Source organism: Triplophysa rosa, linkage group LG17 (assembly GCF_024868665.1).
Source record: "Triplophysa rosa linkage group LG17, Trosa_1v2, whole genome shotgun sequence".
Taxonomy (NCBI): domain Eukaryota; kingdom Metazoa; phylum Chordata; class Actinopteri; order Cypriniformes; family Nemacheilidae; genus Triplophysa; species Triplophysa rosa.
The window spans coordinates 12,318,759-12,337,366 of record NC_079906.1 but is presented as its reverse complement, the minus strand read 5'-3'; the positions used below and the strand labels follow the sequence as shown (position 1 = coordinate 12,337,366).

The following is an 18,608-nucleotide window of genomic DNA, read 5'->3' as shown; positions in this document are numbered from 1 at the left end:
CTATGTGCAATTCCCTGGGATTGAACCCATGAACTTTGCATTGTTCGCCATGTGCCTATATTCCTTGTATGTTAATTTTATGTTAAAAACTCAGTCCTGTTACAAAAATGCATCCATCTTTCACTTAAAAATCAGAAATAGTTTTCTGAGATTGGCCAATACACATTTTGAATGTGTGCTATTAGATTCATTGTTTTCCAAAAAAAGGTAAAAGACGTTTAATTTTGACTAGTTACATCCAACAAATGTTACCTATTCAGTGGAATTGGCCCACATATGAGATGTCGAGGACATTACCACAGCACCACCTTGTGGAAAAACAACTATACTAATCATTTACTAAAATAAAACCCAAATATGATGCTTTCATCTTTATTTTGCACTTTGTACATAAAAGTCAGGCAACTTCTCAAAACAATGCAAGTAGTCTGGGCTAAGACCCTGATTCAATGCCTCTCAACACTTACAATGTTGGATGGCGTTTGATTATTCCAGTGATTTGCAATAAATAATAAACAAAAAATAAGTCCCATTTTAAAATAGTACAGAAAAATCTAAACAAAACACATTTCAAATATTTTAACAAATAAACATTTCTTATTCAAATACATGTTAAAATGCGGATAAAAAATGACTATTGTGTTGGATCCTGGTTTGTTGTGATGTGACTAGACACTGGCCACAGTTCAAATGGTTTGTAATAAACAGGGTAAGGATTTATTTTTTATAGCATAGAGTCATCTGTGCAGCCTCCTTCCAAACCATAACGAAACTCCTGCAGGTTTGAGACTCCATAGAAATGGACAAATGCTGCACCGACAACCAGCACGTGAAATATCTGATGAGACTGAAACTGAGAAACACAGAGAAACACTAACTTCAGTTGCATTAATAATTGTATGCCGTCATGCTGCTTTTCACATTTATAGGCAACAAAATTCCCTAATAAGTAAATCATGTAATAAAAAGTCTTACCCAGATGTCACATCTTCCAGGAAAATAACGTTCAGGTATCCGTGCTGCATAAAGTGCTGCTCCACTGATGTACATTGTAGCCATCAGATAGAGCCAGCCCATCTGACCAACTGTTGCTGCCTTCACGAAACCCTCCACTATGGCAAAGTGCATTGTGGGGATAAGTCCACTCAGTCCAAGGGCCAGGAATACACCTAAACACAGACATGTGAAATTAAAGGGTTAATGTTATGTTGGTTATGTTTCCCTAGATTAGCCCTATCAAGAATCCATATTATCTATTTTTTTTTGCATATTTTACTTTTACTAGTGCCTAATTTGTTTTTGAAGGGCTTCTGAAACTGTAGTGTTAAAGGGATCGTTCACTCAAAATAGAAAATTCTATCATAATTTACTCACCCTCTTGTCATTTCAAACCTGTATGGCTTGCTTTCTTCCGCAGGACAAAAGAGGATATTTTGAAGAATGTTGGTACCCAACAGCGGAACCCATTCACTTCTATTGCATGGACACAAAACCAACGTACAAGTCAATGATACCGCCGTTGTTCAGTTACCAACATTCTTCAAAATATCTTCTGTGTTCTGCAGAAGAAAGAAAGTCATACAGGTTTAAAATGATAAGAGGGTGAATAAATAACAAGATTTTTCCTTTTTGGGTAAACTATCCCTTTAAGACCGACTTTCACAAGGTGAATTAGGGTTGACTGGGACACGTTTTGACATTCATATTATTATATAGGGTATTATAGAATCACTTGTCTGCAATTAACTTTTCATTTCAAAGGGCAGATATTCAGTATTATACCTGCACGTGTGGACCGGTGACGAGGGGTGGCGAATCGGTCCCACTGGGCCACAACGATCGCAGCAACACCCAGGACACACACGGCAGTGAGATAGATGAGCCGCGGCAGAGGAGAGCAGTAAAACGAGTAGTACAACCACGGAACGAACGAGCCCATTATCAACAAAGCAATACCCGAGTAATCCAACCTAGAGAAGAAAAACATGACACCTAAATGAGTCATGAAGTACATAGGAACACAAGCACACGCACAATAAATGTCAGGCTTCACTCTCTGGCTTTAGGAAATTTGTTACTTACTTAGAAAATGTTCTGGAGACTTTTTCAGAATGGCAGTAGACAGTGTGAAAAAGCCACGAGAAGCACAGGCAGAGCACTGCACCCAGAAAGTACACCCCAAACACAACCTTCTCCTGCATGGGAGCCATGAACGACACATTCGGTCGAAGCATCGTCATTGTTCCCAAACACAAGAAAAATATCAGACCTGCAAAGCAACAATTTTGCAACAGCTTTATTTATCTGAAATATATTAACAGGGTTCGACTGACATTAAAACTACAAATGCTGTGGTGCATGTCAAAATCTGAGTGTAAAGGCTGTTCTCTTGTGCTGAGCTCCATATATGTGCTTAAGTACAAACCCAGCATGTGTGTCCAGATATTTCCAGTCTCTGTGTGAATTCTGAAGATGCTTCCAAAACAAGCCCTAAACGATGGCATGGGCGGGCGATGTCCATGCAGCAGGTAATCGTTGTCCTTAAGCCAATCGGGAAGGAGATGGTATGGGATAACTCTCCAGCGTCCTTCCCATACCTGGTAATGAAAAAAAGAGAAAATGTTTCTTTCATAAAAGACTCTATTTATATTTAGCATTTAACATAAAGCAACTGTGAAAGACCTAATGCCCTCTTAGTAAATAGTTGTTAGTAAAAGACTTTGAGGACAGCTGAAGTACACCTTGTGTACAAACTCCTCCATCTTCTCCATGGCATGGTGCGCCTGCATGGGCAGTGTAACCAACATCAAACCTTCTTCTTCATCCTCATCAGGACATGCAGATGCACCCTGTGAAATCAAATCATACTTCATGTCAGCGGTTCTCTGAAGTTCCTATAGCATGTGATGAACAATAACAAACCGTGACTTACTTTTGATTCAGTTGAATCTTTGGGAGTTGTCAGCAGCGGCCCAAGTTCAGTGACCTCCACGTCCTCCATATTTCTTTCATCATCGGAGGTCGGCCACTCTGCATCACTCTTGGAGCCGCAGTCACCGTGGTGACACGTTGTCATGGGGAGACAAACCTAAAACTCCCCGGAGTTCCTACTGTACCTTATCCCACTGTACACTCTGGGCCTGGTGATACAGATTAAACAAAGGAATTTAAAAACTATATTTTCATTTTTATTATAATATTGGTTTATAAATGACAGAAAATGCTGCATGTTTTTGTACTTTATATACCTACTGCTTTTGTTTTGTAGAGCTAAGTTATAATAGGGGCTATAACTCTCAACACCCACCAGGGTCTGATAAATATGACAATCAAATTAATTTATCTTGAGTACTTATATATATATATATATATATATATATATATATATCCAGATATAATCTAAAACACGTTTTATAGTATATACACATTTTCCAACCGTAGGAAACGAGTCAGTTAATATCATCTGTGTAAATTTCATAAAATCCTTTTTTGTACAGTCTTAGGTTTTAGTTTGTGGTTTTCAAATGTTTTAATATGATCAGTCTTCAGAAACTTAGTGTAAAATAAGAGTTGTTTTCGACTCGGATATCTGATCAAGCTGCTTCTGTCAAGGGTTTACGTTCTGATAGCTTAGCATGCAAGCTAACCAAACAAACATTAAAAACTTACACATTATCACGTTTGGCAATGTAAAACACCTAAAGTGTCCATTTGTTTTACATTTTAGTGTGAGATATGTTAGCTGATATATGACTGGGTAACGTGCAGCATTGAAAGTCGAACCGAACACGGCTAAGTTAGCTGGTACGCTAATACTCTGTACTGTACTGTACTTCCTCGTTCCTTTACATCATTACTTTACATTATTTACATTAATTACCTTCCTGCTTTCAAGACAGTTCGCAGTTTAATACTATAGTTTAGGGTTTATAATGTCATAGATCATTTTTTATACGTTACCTAGCTGGACAGGCTGTCGGTCAGTCAGTACATAAACGCAGCTAAGTTACTCAACCTCCAGTCGGACTCGATAATGTGTCTATGAAACCTGTAGAACCAGCCGATTCAGTTTAAACTATAACTTAATTACAGCGTGTCATCCAAGTTAGTGAACAGCCTGACGTCTTTTAACAAACATGCATGACATTTTTTTAAAGAATTAAAGTCAGATTCATATAAAACACACTGAGTAAGGCAGTGTAGGGATACAATTCATAAAATCACAAATATATTTATTTAATATAAAAAACAAAGTGAGATGACGTGAAATTTCCTAATTTCAACTCTTGCATGTTAAAAAGAAAATTACAAAAAGAGCACAAGGCATTTTTAGTGTTACTGTAAACATTTTGTTGCAATTCATCAGAGAAATAAGTAGGCTACTGTAGAATATTTCTTTAAGTGGTGCTATAGTATATAGTATAATTACAGCATTTACAATTAGCAAAATTTATGTGCAATTTAAATCAATGTGCCCATATGACTATATGTAAAATTTGACAGTGTATGATCCAGAGCTATCTAGAGTTCTCACAGGGGTAGGAGTCATCTCCTCACAGGTTCAGATACATCTGATTTCGCACAGATTGGGTCATCTGAAGTCTTGATCCAAAACATTGCCTGCTGTTATCTCTAGTTATCTCGAGATGGGCACAAAGAGGTAAAAACAGAAAAGCATATGGAAAATAATTAGCGTAGATAATAATTCATGTTTAATCTGATATAACTGGAATACAATGATGACACATTATGTGAAAGCCAGACTAAACAGATGTGTCTATTCAGTTTATTTAACCTGGGAGAGTATCTGAGCCCTGAACAGTCTCAGGAAGGCTATTAAAGAGTCAAATGAGAAAATGCTCTGCCTCCTTTTACCAAATAAGTTTTGTGATCTTAAAAAGATGGACATAGGGAGACACCGCAAGGATCTGAAGGCCGACTTCACATTGAAGGGGTTCAGGGTGACCCGGCTGGAAGAAAAACAATTTTTGATATGCTTAGACAATGTCCCAAAAAGGATTTACCTCAGTCTTGGACAAACTGAAGTCAAGACGTTTGTGTATGCAAATACAATTATAAAGATGTTTTTAAATAAATAACAATCCAGTAAGCTCCAGTGTTTTGTTTGTTGTTTTATAGCACAATGAGACATAGTGTATGACCCATGAAAGCATTTACATCAGGTAAGCAGAGTGGTTTTTATGCGGAACAGTTGTGATGGGTGGTCGTGGACGGTCATGTTCAGCAGAAGCAATGTCCCTTCAAAACGGTCAACAGTGCTCATGACCAGAAGACCGAGAAAGATGGTGAAGGATAACAGATTTCTCTAGTTACAAGTTTTAATATTCTCTTGTCGTATTGTGTACACAACAATATTGATTATCATTACCAATACAGACCTTGTATTTAAGATTTGTAAGAAACCAACCATGTATATACTGACCCACAACTAAATGCTGGACATGCGCTTTCATTGGCACAGATATGCGTTGAGGAAAGTGTGATTTGAAAATATTATGTGGACGGGAAGCTATTCAAATGTTTTAATAAAACAGACATATCTGTGTATAGTTGTGCAGTGTGGACCTGAGCAATTATGATGAGACAGATCTAGGACATTTATCTAAAAAATGTAGCCTGGATTTGGGAAGATTTGTCAGTGCTGTTTATATCCATTGTGCACATGATGCTTTATTTTGGCATCACTTGTGTGTCTCTGTGGGTAGGAAATGTACAACACTGACCACTGTATTTTGGATACAGGAAAAGAGGAGTTTTAGGAAAAGGGTTCCTTGGAAACTGTGAGTTTGCTGGAAATTAAACACCACCATACAATCCCAAATTTTCTGAACTGGAAAACAGTAGTCTGAGACTGTGCACATTCCCAGAACTGCACAATAACCTGACATGCACAAAAACCCCAAATATTATTTAGAAATGTAACATGATACAAGGATAAAATATCAGTTAACATATTAACTTTATCAGATAATCCGTTTTAATACGGCACAGAAATATTTTTTGTAAAATGAGCTTTTGACAGTTGTGTACTTCTCAAAATTTCATTACGCACGTGTAAAATCCCCGAAGTGTAAAAACTACAATACCTAGAAGGATTGAGAGGTAACGCTCCGTGCTTTCATTGGTCGTCCACGCCCCCAATGCTTTTCACCCCGATTAGTTTTACCCTGGAGTTCAAGGCCACACGCGGCCTTTCATTGGTCAATATGAGGAAAGAGGGGTGTGGCCATGTCGGACAGCAGCCAGAGAGCCGTGCTGCGGGAGGAGCAAGCAGCGTGTTTCCGGTAAGAGCGACACAACAGTACCCTTAAAACCTTCAGTAAGAAAATTAAAGCAGACATTAAAAGTCATTTATTTTTATGTGATTCGACATCGACTTTAAAACTGATTATATTAGCAGGGAACGAACCTTCGAGCGGCGGGGAACACACGCGGCAATGGAAGCCGAGTTTCGGGAAATTGATGAGCTCGGGAACTGGAACGCCGTTTACCAGGTAAAGCCATGAATTTCAGTCTGGGACCGACCGGACGGTCGATAGTTAATCGAAGATCGGATCGCTACGTTGACACGTGATTGTGTCAGAAAGCGTTATAACGGAAGGCGGGACTCGCGATAAGCTGTTTGCCATCCTCAGGTTAGCCCGCAGGCCAGGACAGGTACCAGCCGAACTTAGCAAAACACAGAGAAATGTTAGACGGTCACAAGGACCTGTTGCTGTGATGTGGTTAAGACTCTGTCATCAGAATCACACGAATTCAGTGAGCCTTGTATTGTAAATGGTTAGGAAAGCGTGACCGTACTGTGTAAAATGGACCGGAGATCAGATTCAGTGAGTTGCTCCCATTCTAACCTGTCGTGTCAACCTGTCACGGGTTTTGAGTACATTAGTCTCTAAAGCCACCTATTTACGATTTGAAAGGTAACGTCGTCTTAGTACTCGGAGAAAAGATATAAACTAGGTATAATATTTCCAGAGTCTGTAAGTGTAATAGTCCACACTTATTCTGGTACTTTTGTCTTTGACTCACTTTCACCCTTCAGTGCAGTTGGTGGAAGTAGGGCATCAAATAACTGCATCAAGTTATGAAGGTGGTCCTTCATAACTTTGTGTGTATTTGATTTGCATAAAGTGACTAAGACCCACACAGTTTAACCAAGCAAATCATTTGCCTAAGATTTGTTTCACTTAGCACCAATAGAATGAAGTGATCTCATCTCTTGCGCTTGTTTTTCTATAGGAAATTAGGCAGCAGTCCAGTGACCTACCATGTAAGATTGCCAAACTTCCAGAAAATAGAAGTCGTAATCGCTACAGAGACGTCAGCCCATGTAAGTGTGCTGCTTCCCCTGTTCGGCACATTCAGTGACACCTAACGGAAGGGGCCTGTTATCAGCGAGCTGTTAAAGTAATTTCACACTGAATATGTCATGGCTTTTTCTCTCCTTTTTTTAACTCGTCCGTCACAAAGACTTTAAAGAGCGACGCTGTTGTGGTTTCCTCTCTGCCTTAGTCTTTTTTATTCCTCAACAACCTAATGAGGTCCTTTACTCAAAACAATTTGAATGACAGCTCTTGTGTTTTATTTGTTTCGGTTATAAGCATTTAAACAGGGAGATTTTGTTCTCCCTTGTGAGGAACTGAGAACAGGACCTGAAAAAGATCTGTTCCACAGCTGAAGTTTCAAAGCGCCATGAGTGATGTACCTCACTGCATGATCTCTCTTTCCTTTCACAGTCGACCACAGTCGTATTTGTCTACACATCGGTAATAATGACTACATCAATGCCAGTCTGATCTCTGTGGAGGAAGCTCAGAGAAACTACATACTAACTCAGGTGAAGTAACCATTCTTTAATTATCCACCGAGGAATGTGATGGTGAGTTCATTCAATCAAATCTCTCATTTATTGTCAAGACCACACAGGCATTTGATCTCCATGTGATTCTTTGGATTCCATTGTGTTTTTTCCTTTGATGCTCCTAAAATATAAAAGGTTCTTATTGTCATGATCCTTTTTAAATATGTTCCTTTTCATCTTATGTGGTTTAGTACAATAAGTCCCAACACGCGAACATGAACCCTAGAGGATAGTTAGGACAGGTTACTTGGGCGTATGTGGTCATATTTTTAATTTGATGTGTTAAACCGACTAACACAACTTTAATCTTATGACAGATAGTTTTTGTCATCATTTTAAAAGAATTAAAAGCAATTGACCTTGGGGTTTTAGATAATAAGACGAAGCATGAGAAAGCATGACATTACTATCAGAATGTTCTTTATTTCTCAATCTCATGCGTTTTTACCTACGGTATCAATTGATTTTGGTTTGAAATGCAATCTTTGTAATAATAATGGCCCGTTTAATAATATTAATCATAAAATATCCAGTAGAAAGTTCATTGGAGAAATACATTCCTTGTTTAGTGTCACTGAAAGGATACTCAGTCGTGGCCTGATGGGGCAGACTTTCATACTCGAGCCCTACTCATGGGCATATAAGACACAAAGCTCGTGAAATACTACACATTACCTATGTCATAGGTGAGACAGGTTAAATAATGATCTTGTACAAATTAAAGGAGTAGTTCACTTCGAAAATATGCCCCCATTGACATTCCATAGTAGGAATAAAAATGACTATGGCAAGTGAGTGGGGGCAAATTTGAACGTGAACTACTCTTTTATATGTGGTGATCATTTGTGTTACCTGCCCAGTCTTAAAGTGATGGTTCATTCAAAAATGAAAATTCTGTCATCATTTACTCACCCTCTTGTCATTTCAAACCTTATGACCTTCTTTCTTCTGCAGAACACAAAAGAAGATATTTTGAAGAATGTTGTTAACTGGCACCCATTCCCTTGCATTGGTTTTGTGTCCATAAAATAGAAGTGAATGGGTGCCGGCGCTGTTTGGTTACCAACTTTCTTAAAAATATGTTCTCTTGTGTCCTGTGTAAAAAAAGTCAGTCATACACGTTTGAAATAAGGATGTGCGATACTAATTGACTAGTCGTTTAAACGGTAAGCTCCTGCTAGTCGACATTGAAAACAACAGTCGATTACACTTAAAAATTACACATAAAATTTAAATTAATTACACATATAATTTAAATGACTTTCATTTTAATGTTTAGTTTAAAAACTTTTAAATAACATACTAAAACAATATGTTTGAAAAAATTATTATTAATAGTCTTTAAAAGTGTATCAGGAACGAAATGTTTTAATTTTAGATCAGATCTAGAATGCGTTTCCTTTGTGCCAATTGCAGCAAGCTCAGAAATGACCACTTGAAAGACGAGTTGTGGGTAGGGTTGGGAATCGAAAATCAATTCCAATTTGGAATCGGAATCGAAAGGCTAGGAATCGGATCGGAATCGAAAGGAATAGGAATCGGATACTTGAGATTAAAATTTGAATTCCTCTTATCAATTCCTGTGTGCATATTTTCAGAAAAGTACATGCGTTGCATGATCTGCTGATATCTCAATAAAAGCCCTTATGAAAATTATCGATATTTTTTACTATAGTAAGCATAGTTTAGTTATAGAATTTGCATTAAAGCACAGGAATCACAAATTAACCATAGTTGCATTATAGTAACTGCAGTTTAACCATGATGTAGTTCAACTATGATAATACAAATTGTAATAAATCAGAAAAGGTGTGTTTCTATGTGTAAATATACACAAAACGGTGCTCATAAATATATATATATATTTTGCAAACAAGTCTATAAGCAGGCTACATGACCATACAGGTTGATATCTAAATGTTTTACTTCAACTGTGGAATCGAAACTGGGAATCGATAAGAATCGAAATCGATAAGCAGAAACAGAATTGGAATCGGAATCGATAAAATTGAAACGATTCCCAACCCTAGTTGTGGGGGTGTTTTGAAGGAGGAAAACGGGTAGGTTTTACGCAAACTGTCATTTCATAATGGCATAATAATAATTTCACTGGAGCCATGCGTAACCATACTGTATTGGGTTCTTATTGCCGCGGACGGAAGCGCGCAATGCAGGCATAAAACGAAAAAGTAGATACTGATCTAAAGCTACATACAGTTATGTTAACAATTACTTAATAATAAATATCAATATTTTAATATTTAAAATGCACGAAAGACAAATTGATGTTATTTGATGGCAGAATGAGCTGTAAATGCAGTGATTGCATCTTGAGCACACTCAATAAAACTGAGATGAGAATGTCAGCTTCTACATTTACAGAACATTTTTTATTATAAAGTTTATCACAAACAAAGCACTTGAATAAACATGATCGCTTGGCACTGTTATCTGTGTGCCGTTGGAGAGTTTGTGCAGATTCCACAGTTATTGTTCACAAACATTGAGCCGACTTTCATCCGAGCATAATGCTTGCATTTCCTCAACAAGAACATGTAAAATAATATTAACATCATAATCACATGCGGACTTGAGTGTTTAGCCTATATGTCTATAAATTAGCTAAAATGGGCAGTATGCTTTATTAGCAGCTTTTTTCATTGTCTCTTTGTGAGATCAAATGCGTTCTGTAGCTTGTTCTGTACTTTTTGTCCATTGCTTTCTATTTGCTTTTTTGTTTAAACACATTGCTTTGCTTTATAATAATAAAGACACGATAAAAACATTTTTAAATCTTTTTTTCTTTTTTTTTTAAATGTAGGCTATCTTGTTTGTTGATAGGCTATAGGCCTACCCTAATTTTAACTTGTAGGCTACTTAAATTGCGACATAATTAAAAAAGTTATGTTTTTTTTTCATTCAACATCATTTAAATAAACAAATAATGAAACATTAGTTTTTAAGCTTTTAATTAATTGTTGTTGAATATTTTAAGGTTTATGATTTCAGTCTTATAGACACACTTTTACTTAAATTTAATTGAATTTGATTACTGAAATTTAATTGAACTTTAAGAGTCTGAAATAACAGACTTAAAGGAGAAATGCAAATGCAGCAAATGCAGAAATATTAATGATCATAACGTAAGGAAATTGGAACACATATGCCTGTTTTAGCTACATTCAATATTGAATATGAACAGTTTGATTAATAGTCTACAGTATTTAGTATTTTAAATGTATTACATAGGTCCTACGCAAAGTTTTTGGACCGCCTTCTGGGCCATTCTTAGTTTTAGACTAGTCGGTTACAAAACGTTCATTTAAACGACTGTCAAATTAGTCGTAGCGCACACCCCTAGTTTGAAATGACCAGAGGGTGAGTAAATAATGACAGAATTTTCTTTTTTGGGTGAAGTATGCCACCGGCGTACTACTGTGATATTTTGCCTTGACATCTCCCAGAGAGATTTTTCCCGTATCTGGCGAATACAGTAAGAAATGTTTTGGAATCTGGCATTGAGTCATGTTTCTTTATTGTAGTGGTAAATTACATCTCCGATGCTCAGAGATGGCAGCAGACTAGTCTAAACCTGCCAGCCTGGTTCAGTCAGAACTTTGCTAGACATAAACACACAAATTCTCACTTTCACAGCTACGCTGCGTGTACATCAGCAAGACAACTGTACAATGTTTCTGAACGTGTCACCTTTTTAATTATGTAAGGGATTATCCACGGCTAGCCATGCAGTAAAGCCGTGGTTGCCTCCACGAAGTGCATTAAAATCCTTTAATGCACGGCTAGCTGTGGATTATCCCGCTTACCCCGTGGTCATTTGCCAAGTTAAAGCTGTTCTTTATGTTTACAGTGTAATTTTTGATCAGACAGTTATTTTCCTCAGTTAATTTCAAACATTGATCAAATTGACTAGAACTACCTGTGCATTAAACGGTTTTAATGCACGCGTTCCAGCCAATCAGAATCGAGTATTCAAACATACAATGGTAGAAATGGTTTTAATGTACACCTTCCAGCCATCAGAATCGAGTATTCAAACAGACCATGGTAAAGCATTATTTCCAACTGTACTGTACAATGTCTCAGTGATTCACGTTGATTTGCCGTATAGGACAGCCCTCAATGCTCTGGAGAGGATTAGAGGGCGTTCTCACAGGATGCGGATATTCTTTTAAAATAGCAAGACATAGCACAACTGAATAGAACAGACCGCGGGAGTCTCTTTTTGGACATGTTCATTCATGTAAATGCAGCTAATTTTGCTTGTTTGAGTAATTGTGTTAATGTGCGCAGGGTCCGTTACCGAACACCTGTGGTCATTTCTGGGAGATTGTGTGGGAGCAGCGCTGTCGAGGGGTCGTGATGCTGAACAGGGTTGTAGAAAAAGGCTCGGTGAGAAAAACAGCATTTGCCACATGGATGCATGTGGAATGTGTTTATAGGTTGGGTCTTGTTGTTGAGTGTGTGTAAGGCTTGTGCACTTATGAAGGAGTTGGTGGGTGTGTGCAGATAAAGTGTGCTCAGTACTGGCCGCAGCGAGAAGAGAGGGAGGCGTTTTTTGAGGACACAAACTTCAAACTCACTCTGATCTCAGAGGATGAGAAGTCATACTACACGGTGCGACAACTGGAGCTGGAAAATCTGTCGGTGAGATGCTTGATCTTCTCTCAACTCTCCTTTGATTTTTTTTCTTTGTGTCCTTCCGTTATTAAAATACTTAAATATCGTTTAATAGAGCAAAAAATTCTTGTTCGAAACTGTCTTCTTACTTTCCCCCGATGTTCAGCGAGCGGTAAGCTTATAATTATTTATAACATTAGCTGATAGATATAATTTTGCAGGGAAATATCCGTTTGATGACATTTGACTTCAATTGATGTATATAAAAGTGCAAAATGTGTCCTGGAATGTAATGTTTCGAACAGAGCGACCCATCACAGCTTTATTATCTCAATCAGGGTTGCGAAGCTGCTAACAAACAATGTTGTTTTGTGTTTAAAGACACAGGAAACACGGGAGATTCTTCAGTTCCACTATACCACGTGGCCAGATTTCGGTGTGCCTGAATCGCCCGCGTCTTTTCTCAACTTTCTGTTTAAAGTGCGGGAGTCAGGTTGTCTGAGCCCGGACCATGGCGCTGTTGTGGTCCACTGCAGCGCTGGTATCGGCCGTTCTGGAACCTTCTGTCTCGTGGACACCTGCCTTTTACTGGTGAGAGGACGGACTGCTCCTTGACAGATCAGTTTGCATTGTCCCGAGTAGGGTTATCTCAAAATGAACATTGTAGTCGTTAATGTTTGAACATGTTAATTTTTTTATGATATCTTCAATGAAACAGTGCTTTATCTTTTTAAACTTTTTTTCTATTCAACTAAATGGGAATAAAGAGGAAACAGAAATAGAAAACAATAGAACAAAGATACAAATTAGGCAAGCAGAAGTGCCACCAGGTGTATCAGTTTAAAGTAAACATTTACGTAGTACATTTATGCATTTGGCAGACTCTAAAGTGATTTACAGTGCATTTCATGCATACATTTTTGTCAGTATGTGTGTTTCCTTTGAGTCGAACCCACAGCCTTTACACTGTATTTTGATTTGATGGCTGTGCCTGTGATAACACTTGACATTCATTGCGAAGGAGTTTGTTGTTGCCAGATTTGGCTTTTGCTTTTATTTGAAGCTCAGCAGAAAGTTTTCAGTTCAGCTGCTATTATGTGTTCTCAGATGTCTCAGAGGAAAGATCCATCATCGGTGCGCATCCGAGAGGTTTTGCTGGAAATGCGAAAATACCGCATGGGTTTGATACAAACAGCCGATCAGCTGCGTTTTTCTTACCTCGCTGTCATAGAGGGAGCCAAGTACATTATGGGAGACACCTCTATACAGGTAACATAATGTGTATATATGTAAAGGCAATCGACCCTTGAAACACAACAGGAGTTATTTATAGCAGATTTTCAAAGCTCATTTCATACAAGTAAATGGTGACCATGGCTTTCAAAGTAAATATTAAGTGAATAATAGTTTTGTTCTTGGGCCAAAACTGTTTAATGGCTGTAGAAGACAGTCCATAGACCAATCACAGCAGACTAGACCATCTGACCAATCAGATCAGAGTAGGCTGACAGAAAGGAGGGGATTAGACGAATCACCGAACGAATCATTTGAGTGTCTGTCAAGAAAAAAGGGAATAATAACTGCCTATTATTAGAAAATGAAGTGTTTTTACACCTTGTATGTATGTTGTTGGACACTCCATAAACCAAAGTAGGACCTTAAAAATCACAAAATATTTACTATTTAATGCATTTACCAATGTTAACAAATACAAACATATTGTAAAGTGTTACCATAACTTCTTTTTTGTCCATTTTGGAGTTGGGCAGCCCCTGGTCCCCATCCACTTTGTATTATATTGAAGACAATACTAAATCTCTCTTGATATTTTAAAGTCATCCAGGTTTGAATCAACATTAGGTTGAGTAAATGATGATAGAATTTTAATTTCTTGGGTAATTGTCTCTCTTTTTTGTGGAATTATTAATTTCAGGACTCCTTTGAGGATGATATAGACCTTTAAGTAAAAGTTTGTACGCACGTGTTTATGTATGTGTAGATGTCATGGAAAGAGTTATCCAATGAGGAGGATCTCCCCCCTGAATTTACTCCTCCTCCCAGACCGCGACCCCCAATAGACCCCCCTAATGGCACAGGTGACCTGGTGAACTGTGAGCCTGTAAACTTCTTCGCACAGGTGCCGCACAACACAGAGATTTTTGTGAGCAGGTAAACATCTCATTATTAAGACTGCATTGCTGATGCCCATCCAAAGCTAGTATTTGAAACGTTTATTTTTTCCTTGTTAGGGCACCCCAGGTATTCACTGATGGGCAAGACCTTCGCAGAAGGGCAGCCGCAGCTGGTGAGGTCGGACAACCCGAAAACCCAATTGTGGCAACAGAAGCCCCTCCCAAACCTGCACGGTCTCCACCTGAAACTCCACCAGCAGATGCTCCCCACAGTGTTTGGAGCCCCCTGCTGGTCAACACGTGCGTGTGTACAGTGCTGGCTCTCGGTGCTTACATCTGTTACCGCACCTTTGCGCACTGATGTTCTCTTTCCATCTCAGTTGATCTTATTCTTTCTCTTTTCCCCCATCTGCTGGCTGTTGGGGGAAGAGAGAGAGAGACCGACACAGACGCTCACACTTTCTCAGCTGGACCTGTCTCTCTTTCAGCTGGGCCTGTTTCACGCCCTCCAACATCTGGGGAGAGTTTAAGAGACTTTTCTCATCCAAACTGCTGTGGTCCCCGTCTATACACACCCTTCAATAAACGTGTGTCCGTTTAAAACCTCAGGGCCTCACAATTCAGGTGTAATAACCCAAACATTCAACACAGGTAAAGATCCAAAAACCTCTGTTATTGCTGCAGTGAATAGGGAATTTTCGTTTGTATATGTAACTTGGTAATTTTTGCATTTTTAATATGATGGCTATCACAAAGATGTTCCAAATGAAGCTCTACAAAAGATCAGCTCTTCACAGAGCTGGGTAGGGTTTTATATATGCTGAACACACAAATCTGCTGTACATTATATACTTGTGTGTGTGTGTGTGTGTGTGTGTGTGTGTGTGTGTGTGTGTGTGTGTGTGTGTGTGTGTGTGTGTGTGTGTCAGAAAAAGTGTTCATAAATAGTCTAGGATGTTCGTATCAGTGGAAACGTCACAAACTAGCTGACTGAACATTTCCAACTTTTCTGTTTCCATCCTTTGTTTCTTTAGCTTTTATACGAACCCAAAGGTAATACTGGCACTTCATGAAAAAAAAGAAGTCATGTAACACTCAAGCAAGCTGATTGACGTTCATTCGTTACTGGGGAGTTTTTTTCTTTCCTTAGTCAAACCGGTTTCAATTTTTTACCAGAATGCTCAGAATTTCACAATTCAGACAAACCCATCTGGCCCATCAGCTTGTCCTTCAGAATTTAAATGCAATAAAAGTAACTACAGCCGTTTATCCAGACCAGAGCTCGCCGCAGGTGTCTGTTTTCACAGGTCCTTCCTGGTATACCCATCTAAAATGTTAGATAAAAAATTCTTATGTCTGCTACTCTAATATTCAGCATTGGGAGAATGTTTACTTTTTTGTGAAGTTCCAATTTATTCATGTCTTGAGGAAAGTCTTTAGTGTTAGCATCTAGAGCTGGCTGATTTATCGCTAACCAGACCAAACTGAAAAGAAGGTTTGGCAAAGCCAGACCAGCGGGAGGCAGTATTTGACTTACTGGAGCTTTACATAGACATCCCCCCACAGATGCAATCAAAGTGTCTTGTGGGATTTTGATTTTCGTCTCACTTTTTTTTGCAATATACATCCATTCAGGTTCTTGTGGTCCTTATCACATGCCTTGATGAATAGTGTGAGGATTAAATTAACCAAAAATAAAACACCAGCACAGAATGAACGAGGAGAGAGAAAAGACCAGTGGCCGTGAGCTGTCTTTGTGTTTTACACTTTTATTCTACTATTGTTTTTGTCCTAGTAATTATTATAAAGAGATCAACTGGGCATAAACATTTTCTTCGATTCAAACCACACTTCTTGAAGAACAGTGAACGTGTGAAAGTCCAATGCAGTAACCCTGAGACAAATCTATTTTACATTATGTTGTCCTCAAATCAGACTATTTTTCTGACTTAGATTTGTGTGGTCACACTTTAACTACCATTTGACCAATCAAGAATGTTGGTTGTTAGGTAGGGTTTCAGTTTGTACTGGACCGAGAGACTGGATGAGTGATTTACACAAATCTTTGATTTGAAGGGTGTATTCGACCATCCGTTGTACTGTTGTTGTGACTTTCTGATTAACAGAATCTGGTCCCATAACTGGACCACAGAATGTAAAGTCTCTTCTTGCCAGCTTTATTTACACACATACGCATAGAAATGTATTTGTCTGTGTCCTTGTTTGTCATGCTCAGTTGTGAGCTAAAAGAATTCTGGGGTCGTGCGAGGCTCGAGAATTCCTGTTTTCCCACCATCCTGTTGTCGTCTTAATGTTGATCATCTGTTTGTTTTTGTAAGAAAAGCATATGTTCCAGGTTGATGAGTTGACATTTGAAATTTTATTTTTGGACGGAACACAATTCAGATTCTGTGGTAATAAACTCATACTTCTCTGATTCGTCTTTCTTGGGTTCTTAATTTTGATTCTGTGATTTTATTTTAAACACAGAATGTGTCAAAAAACTGTAAATCACAAGTAGCCTAAATATAAATACCAATCGAGGGTATTTTAATATTAAAGTGATAGTTCGATGAAAATTGTCATCATTTACTCACCCTCTTGTCATTTCAAACCTGTATGACGTTCTTCTGCAGAACACAAAATGTATTTTGAAGTATGTTGGTAACCGAACAATGGTGGTACCCATTGACTTGCATTGGTTTTGTGTCAATAGTGAATGGGTACCGCTTTTGTTTCGGTTACCAACTTTCTTCAAAATCTTATATTGTGTTATAGAAAGTAATACAGATTTGAAATGGCAAGAGGCGAGTAAATAATGAATGAGAATGTTCATATTATCACTTTAAGGTGCACAAAAATATATAAAAGAGGTGAAAAGACTGCAATCTTTGGATGACAAATTAGAACATAGTGTGACCAGTGGAGGGCGCTTTAGGATAAACTTCATTACTTGGCTGTGAATTCAATTGGGTTTTTCCCAAATGAGCGCTAAACAAACTTATTTTTTTACTTATCTGAACTTGTGCCATTGTAATATGATACCGTTTAATATTCTTGATGACTTTTCAACACCTCTTTGAAAGTTATCATCCTCAAGTTAGCACCTCCACATAGTAGAAGTGTAATGTGGAGATCTTACACCTTCATATCCTCCTGAATCTGCTATTCTTGTGTGTACGTGCTAGTGTGTGTGTCGGCACACTGCAATTGGGCATCATACCCATGCGTTTCCTGTCCCAATATCTAGCTCTGCTGACAAAATCTAACACCCCCAATATAATTGATCTAAAAAAAACATTATGTCCTCTGTTTTTGTGACAAACATGTTGCTTGGACTCGAAAAATTGGGGTCATCTATGCTTACATACGTGGGAAGGGGACTTTATTCTGGGTTGGTTTGCACAAGTTTCAGTTGGTCTGAGCTAATATCTGGCTCTTGGCTGTTCTTGTGTGTACTGGTGTGAGGGGCCTGGCTTGTGGTTTCCTTTACGTGTTCTTTTAGTGTTCTATACTGGTTTGTGTTAGTTTTTTTACTGATGAAGGATGTTGTGTCAGTTTATGGTTGTCTCTTCATCTGCCTGAATAAAATTGTTGGAATTTATCTAGTGGTAATAGTGTGATTTATGTTGCCAAGCTCATTATCTGTGACCTAACCTATATGTAACAGTATGGCGTATCATTATTTTATTTTGTTGTCACTCAGTTTCCGTGTGATGTGGTGATTCATTACTTTTGGAGCTCTGAGAAGTTCTCTTATTTAAAAATGCCATCAGACTTCATTTTCTTTTTTCTTTTCTTGTTAAAAAATTGCATCAGGTTTCGAAAGTTTCAGTTAATGGATATTTCTTTAAACAAATTTAAATGTTAAAATTCCATATCTTTCCATTTCTCCTTGTAAAAGTTCAGAATCTGACAATAGCAAACACACACTCCATCAAAATAATAACAGGTGC

General features: G+C 38.1%; 2 protein-coding genes across 5 annotated transcripts; one reads left to right on the top strand and one right to left on the bottom strand.

Annotated features, from left to right (window-relative positions):
* Positions 1–356: 356 nt before the first annotated feature.
* On the bottom strand, positions 357–4,084 carry adipor1b (adiponectin receptor 1b). The gene is made up of 8 exons (XM_057356802.1): positions 3,961–4,084; positions 2,933–3,140; positions 2,742–2,849; positions 2,426–2,597; positions 2,083–2,269; positions 1,783–1,970; positions 976–1,169; positions 357–853 (listed from the first exon to the last, which is right to left on the bottom strand). Exons 2-8 carry the CDS (start codon positions 3,074–3,076, stop codon positions 725–727), a joined length of 1,122 nt encoding a protein of 373 aa, XP_057212785.1. The 5' UTR covers positions 3,077–3,140; positions 3,961–4,084; the 3' UTR covers positions 357–724.
* Positions 4,085–6,235: 2,151 nt separating this feature from the next.
* On the top strand, positions 6,236–17,089 carry ptpn1 (protein tyrosine phosphatase non-receptor type 1). 4 transcript variants are annotated; one of them, XM_057357068.1, is made up of 10 exons: positions 6,236–6,340; positions 6,419–6,515; positions 7,261–7,351; positions 7,758–7,858; positions 12,194–12,292; positions 12,410–12,547; positions 12,902–13,111; positions 13,628–13,789; positions 14,520–14,689; positions 14,770–17,089. In XM_057357068.1, exons 2-10 carry the CDS (start codon positions 6,459–6,461, stop codon positions 15,011–15,013), a joined length of 1,272 nt encoding a protein of 423 aa, XP_057213051.1. In that variant the 5' UTR covers positions 6,236–6,340; positions 6,419–6,458; the 3' UTR covers positions 15,014–17,089. The 4 variants fall into 4 exon arrangements, with proteins under 4 accessions (XP_057213051.1, XP_057213049.1, XP_057213052.1 ...); XM_057357066.1 differs by having other exon boundaries at positions 6,251–6,305; XM_057357069.1 differs by having other exon boundaries at positions 6,258–6,340; positions 6,422–6,515.
* Positions 17,090–18,608: the final 1,519 nt, after the last annotated feature.

Bases quoted from the DNA above. Each gene is read 5' to 3' on its own strand.
- ptpn1 (XM_057357068.1), top strand. From the start codon at position 6,459: ATGGAAGCCGAGTTTCGGGAAATTGATGAGCTCGGGAACTGGAACGCC. The intron at 7,352-7,757 runs GTAAGTGTGCTG...TTCCTTTCACAG, and splicing joins CTACAGAGACGTCAGCCCAT to TCGACCACAGTCGTATTTGT. The intron at 12,548-12,901 runs GTGAGATGCTTG...TTGTGTTTAAAG, and splicing joins TGGAGCTGGAAAATCTGTCG to ACACAGGAAACACGGGAGAT.
- adipor1b (XM_057356802.1), bottom strand. From the start codon at position 3,076: ATGACAACGTGTCACCACGGTGACTGCGGCTCCAAGAGTGATGCAGAG. The intron at 2,598-2,741 runs GTGTACTTCAGC...TTTCATTACCAG, and splicing joins TGGAGGAGTTTGTACACAAG to GTATGGGAAGGACGCTGGAG. The intron at 1,170-1,782 runs GTATAATACTGA...GTCTGTGTTTAG, and splicing joins TCACCGGTCCACACGTGCAG to GTGTATTCCTGGCCCTTGGA.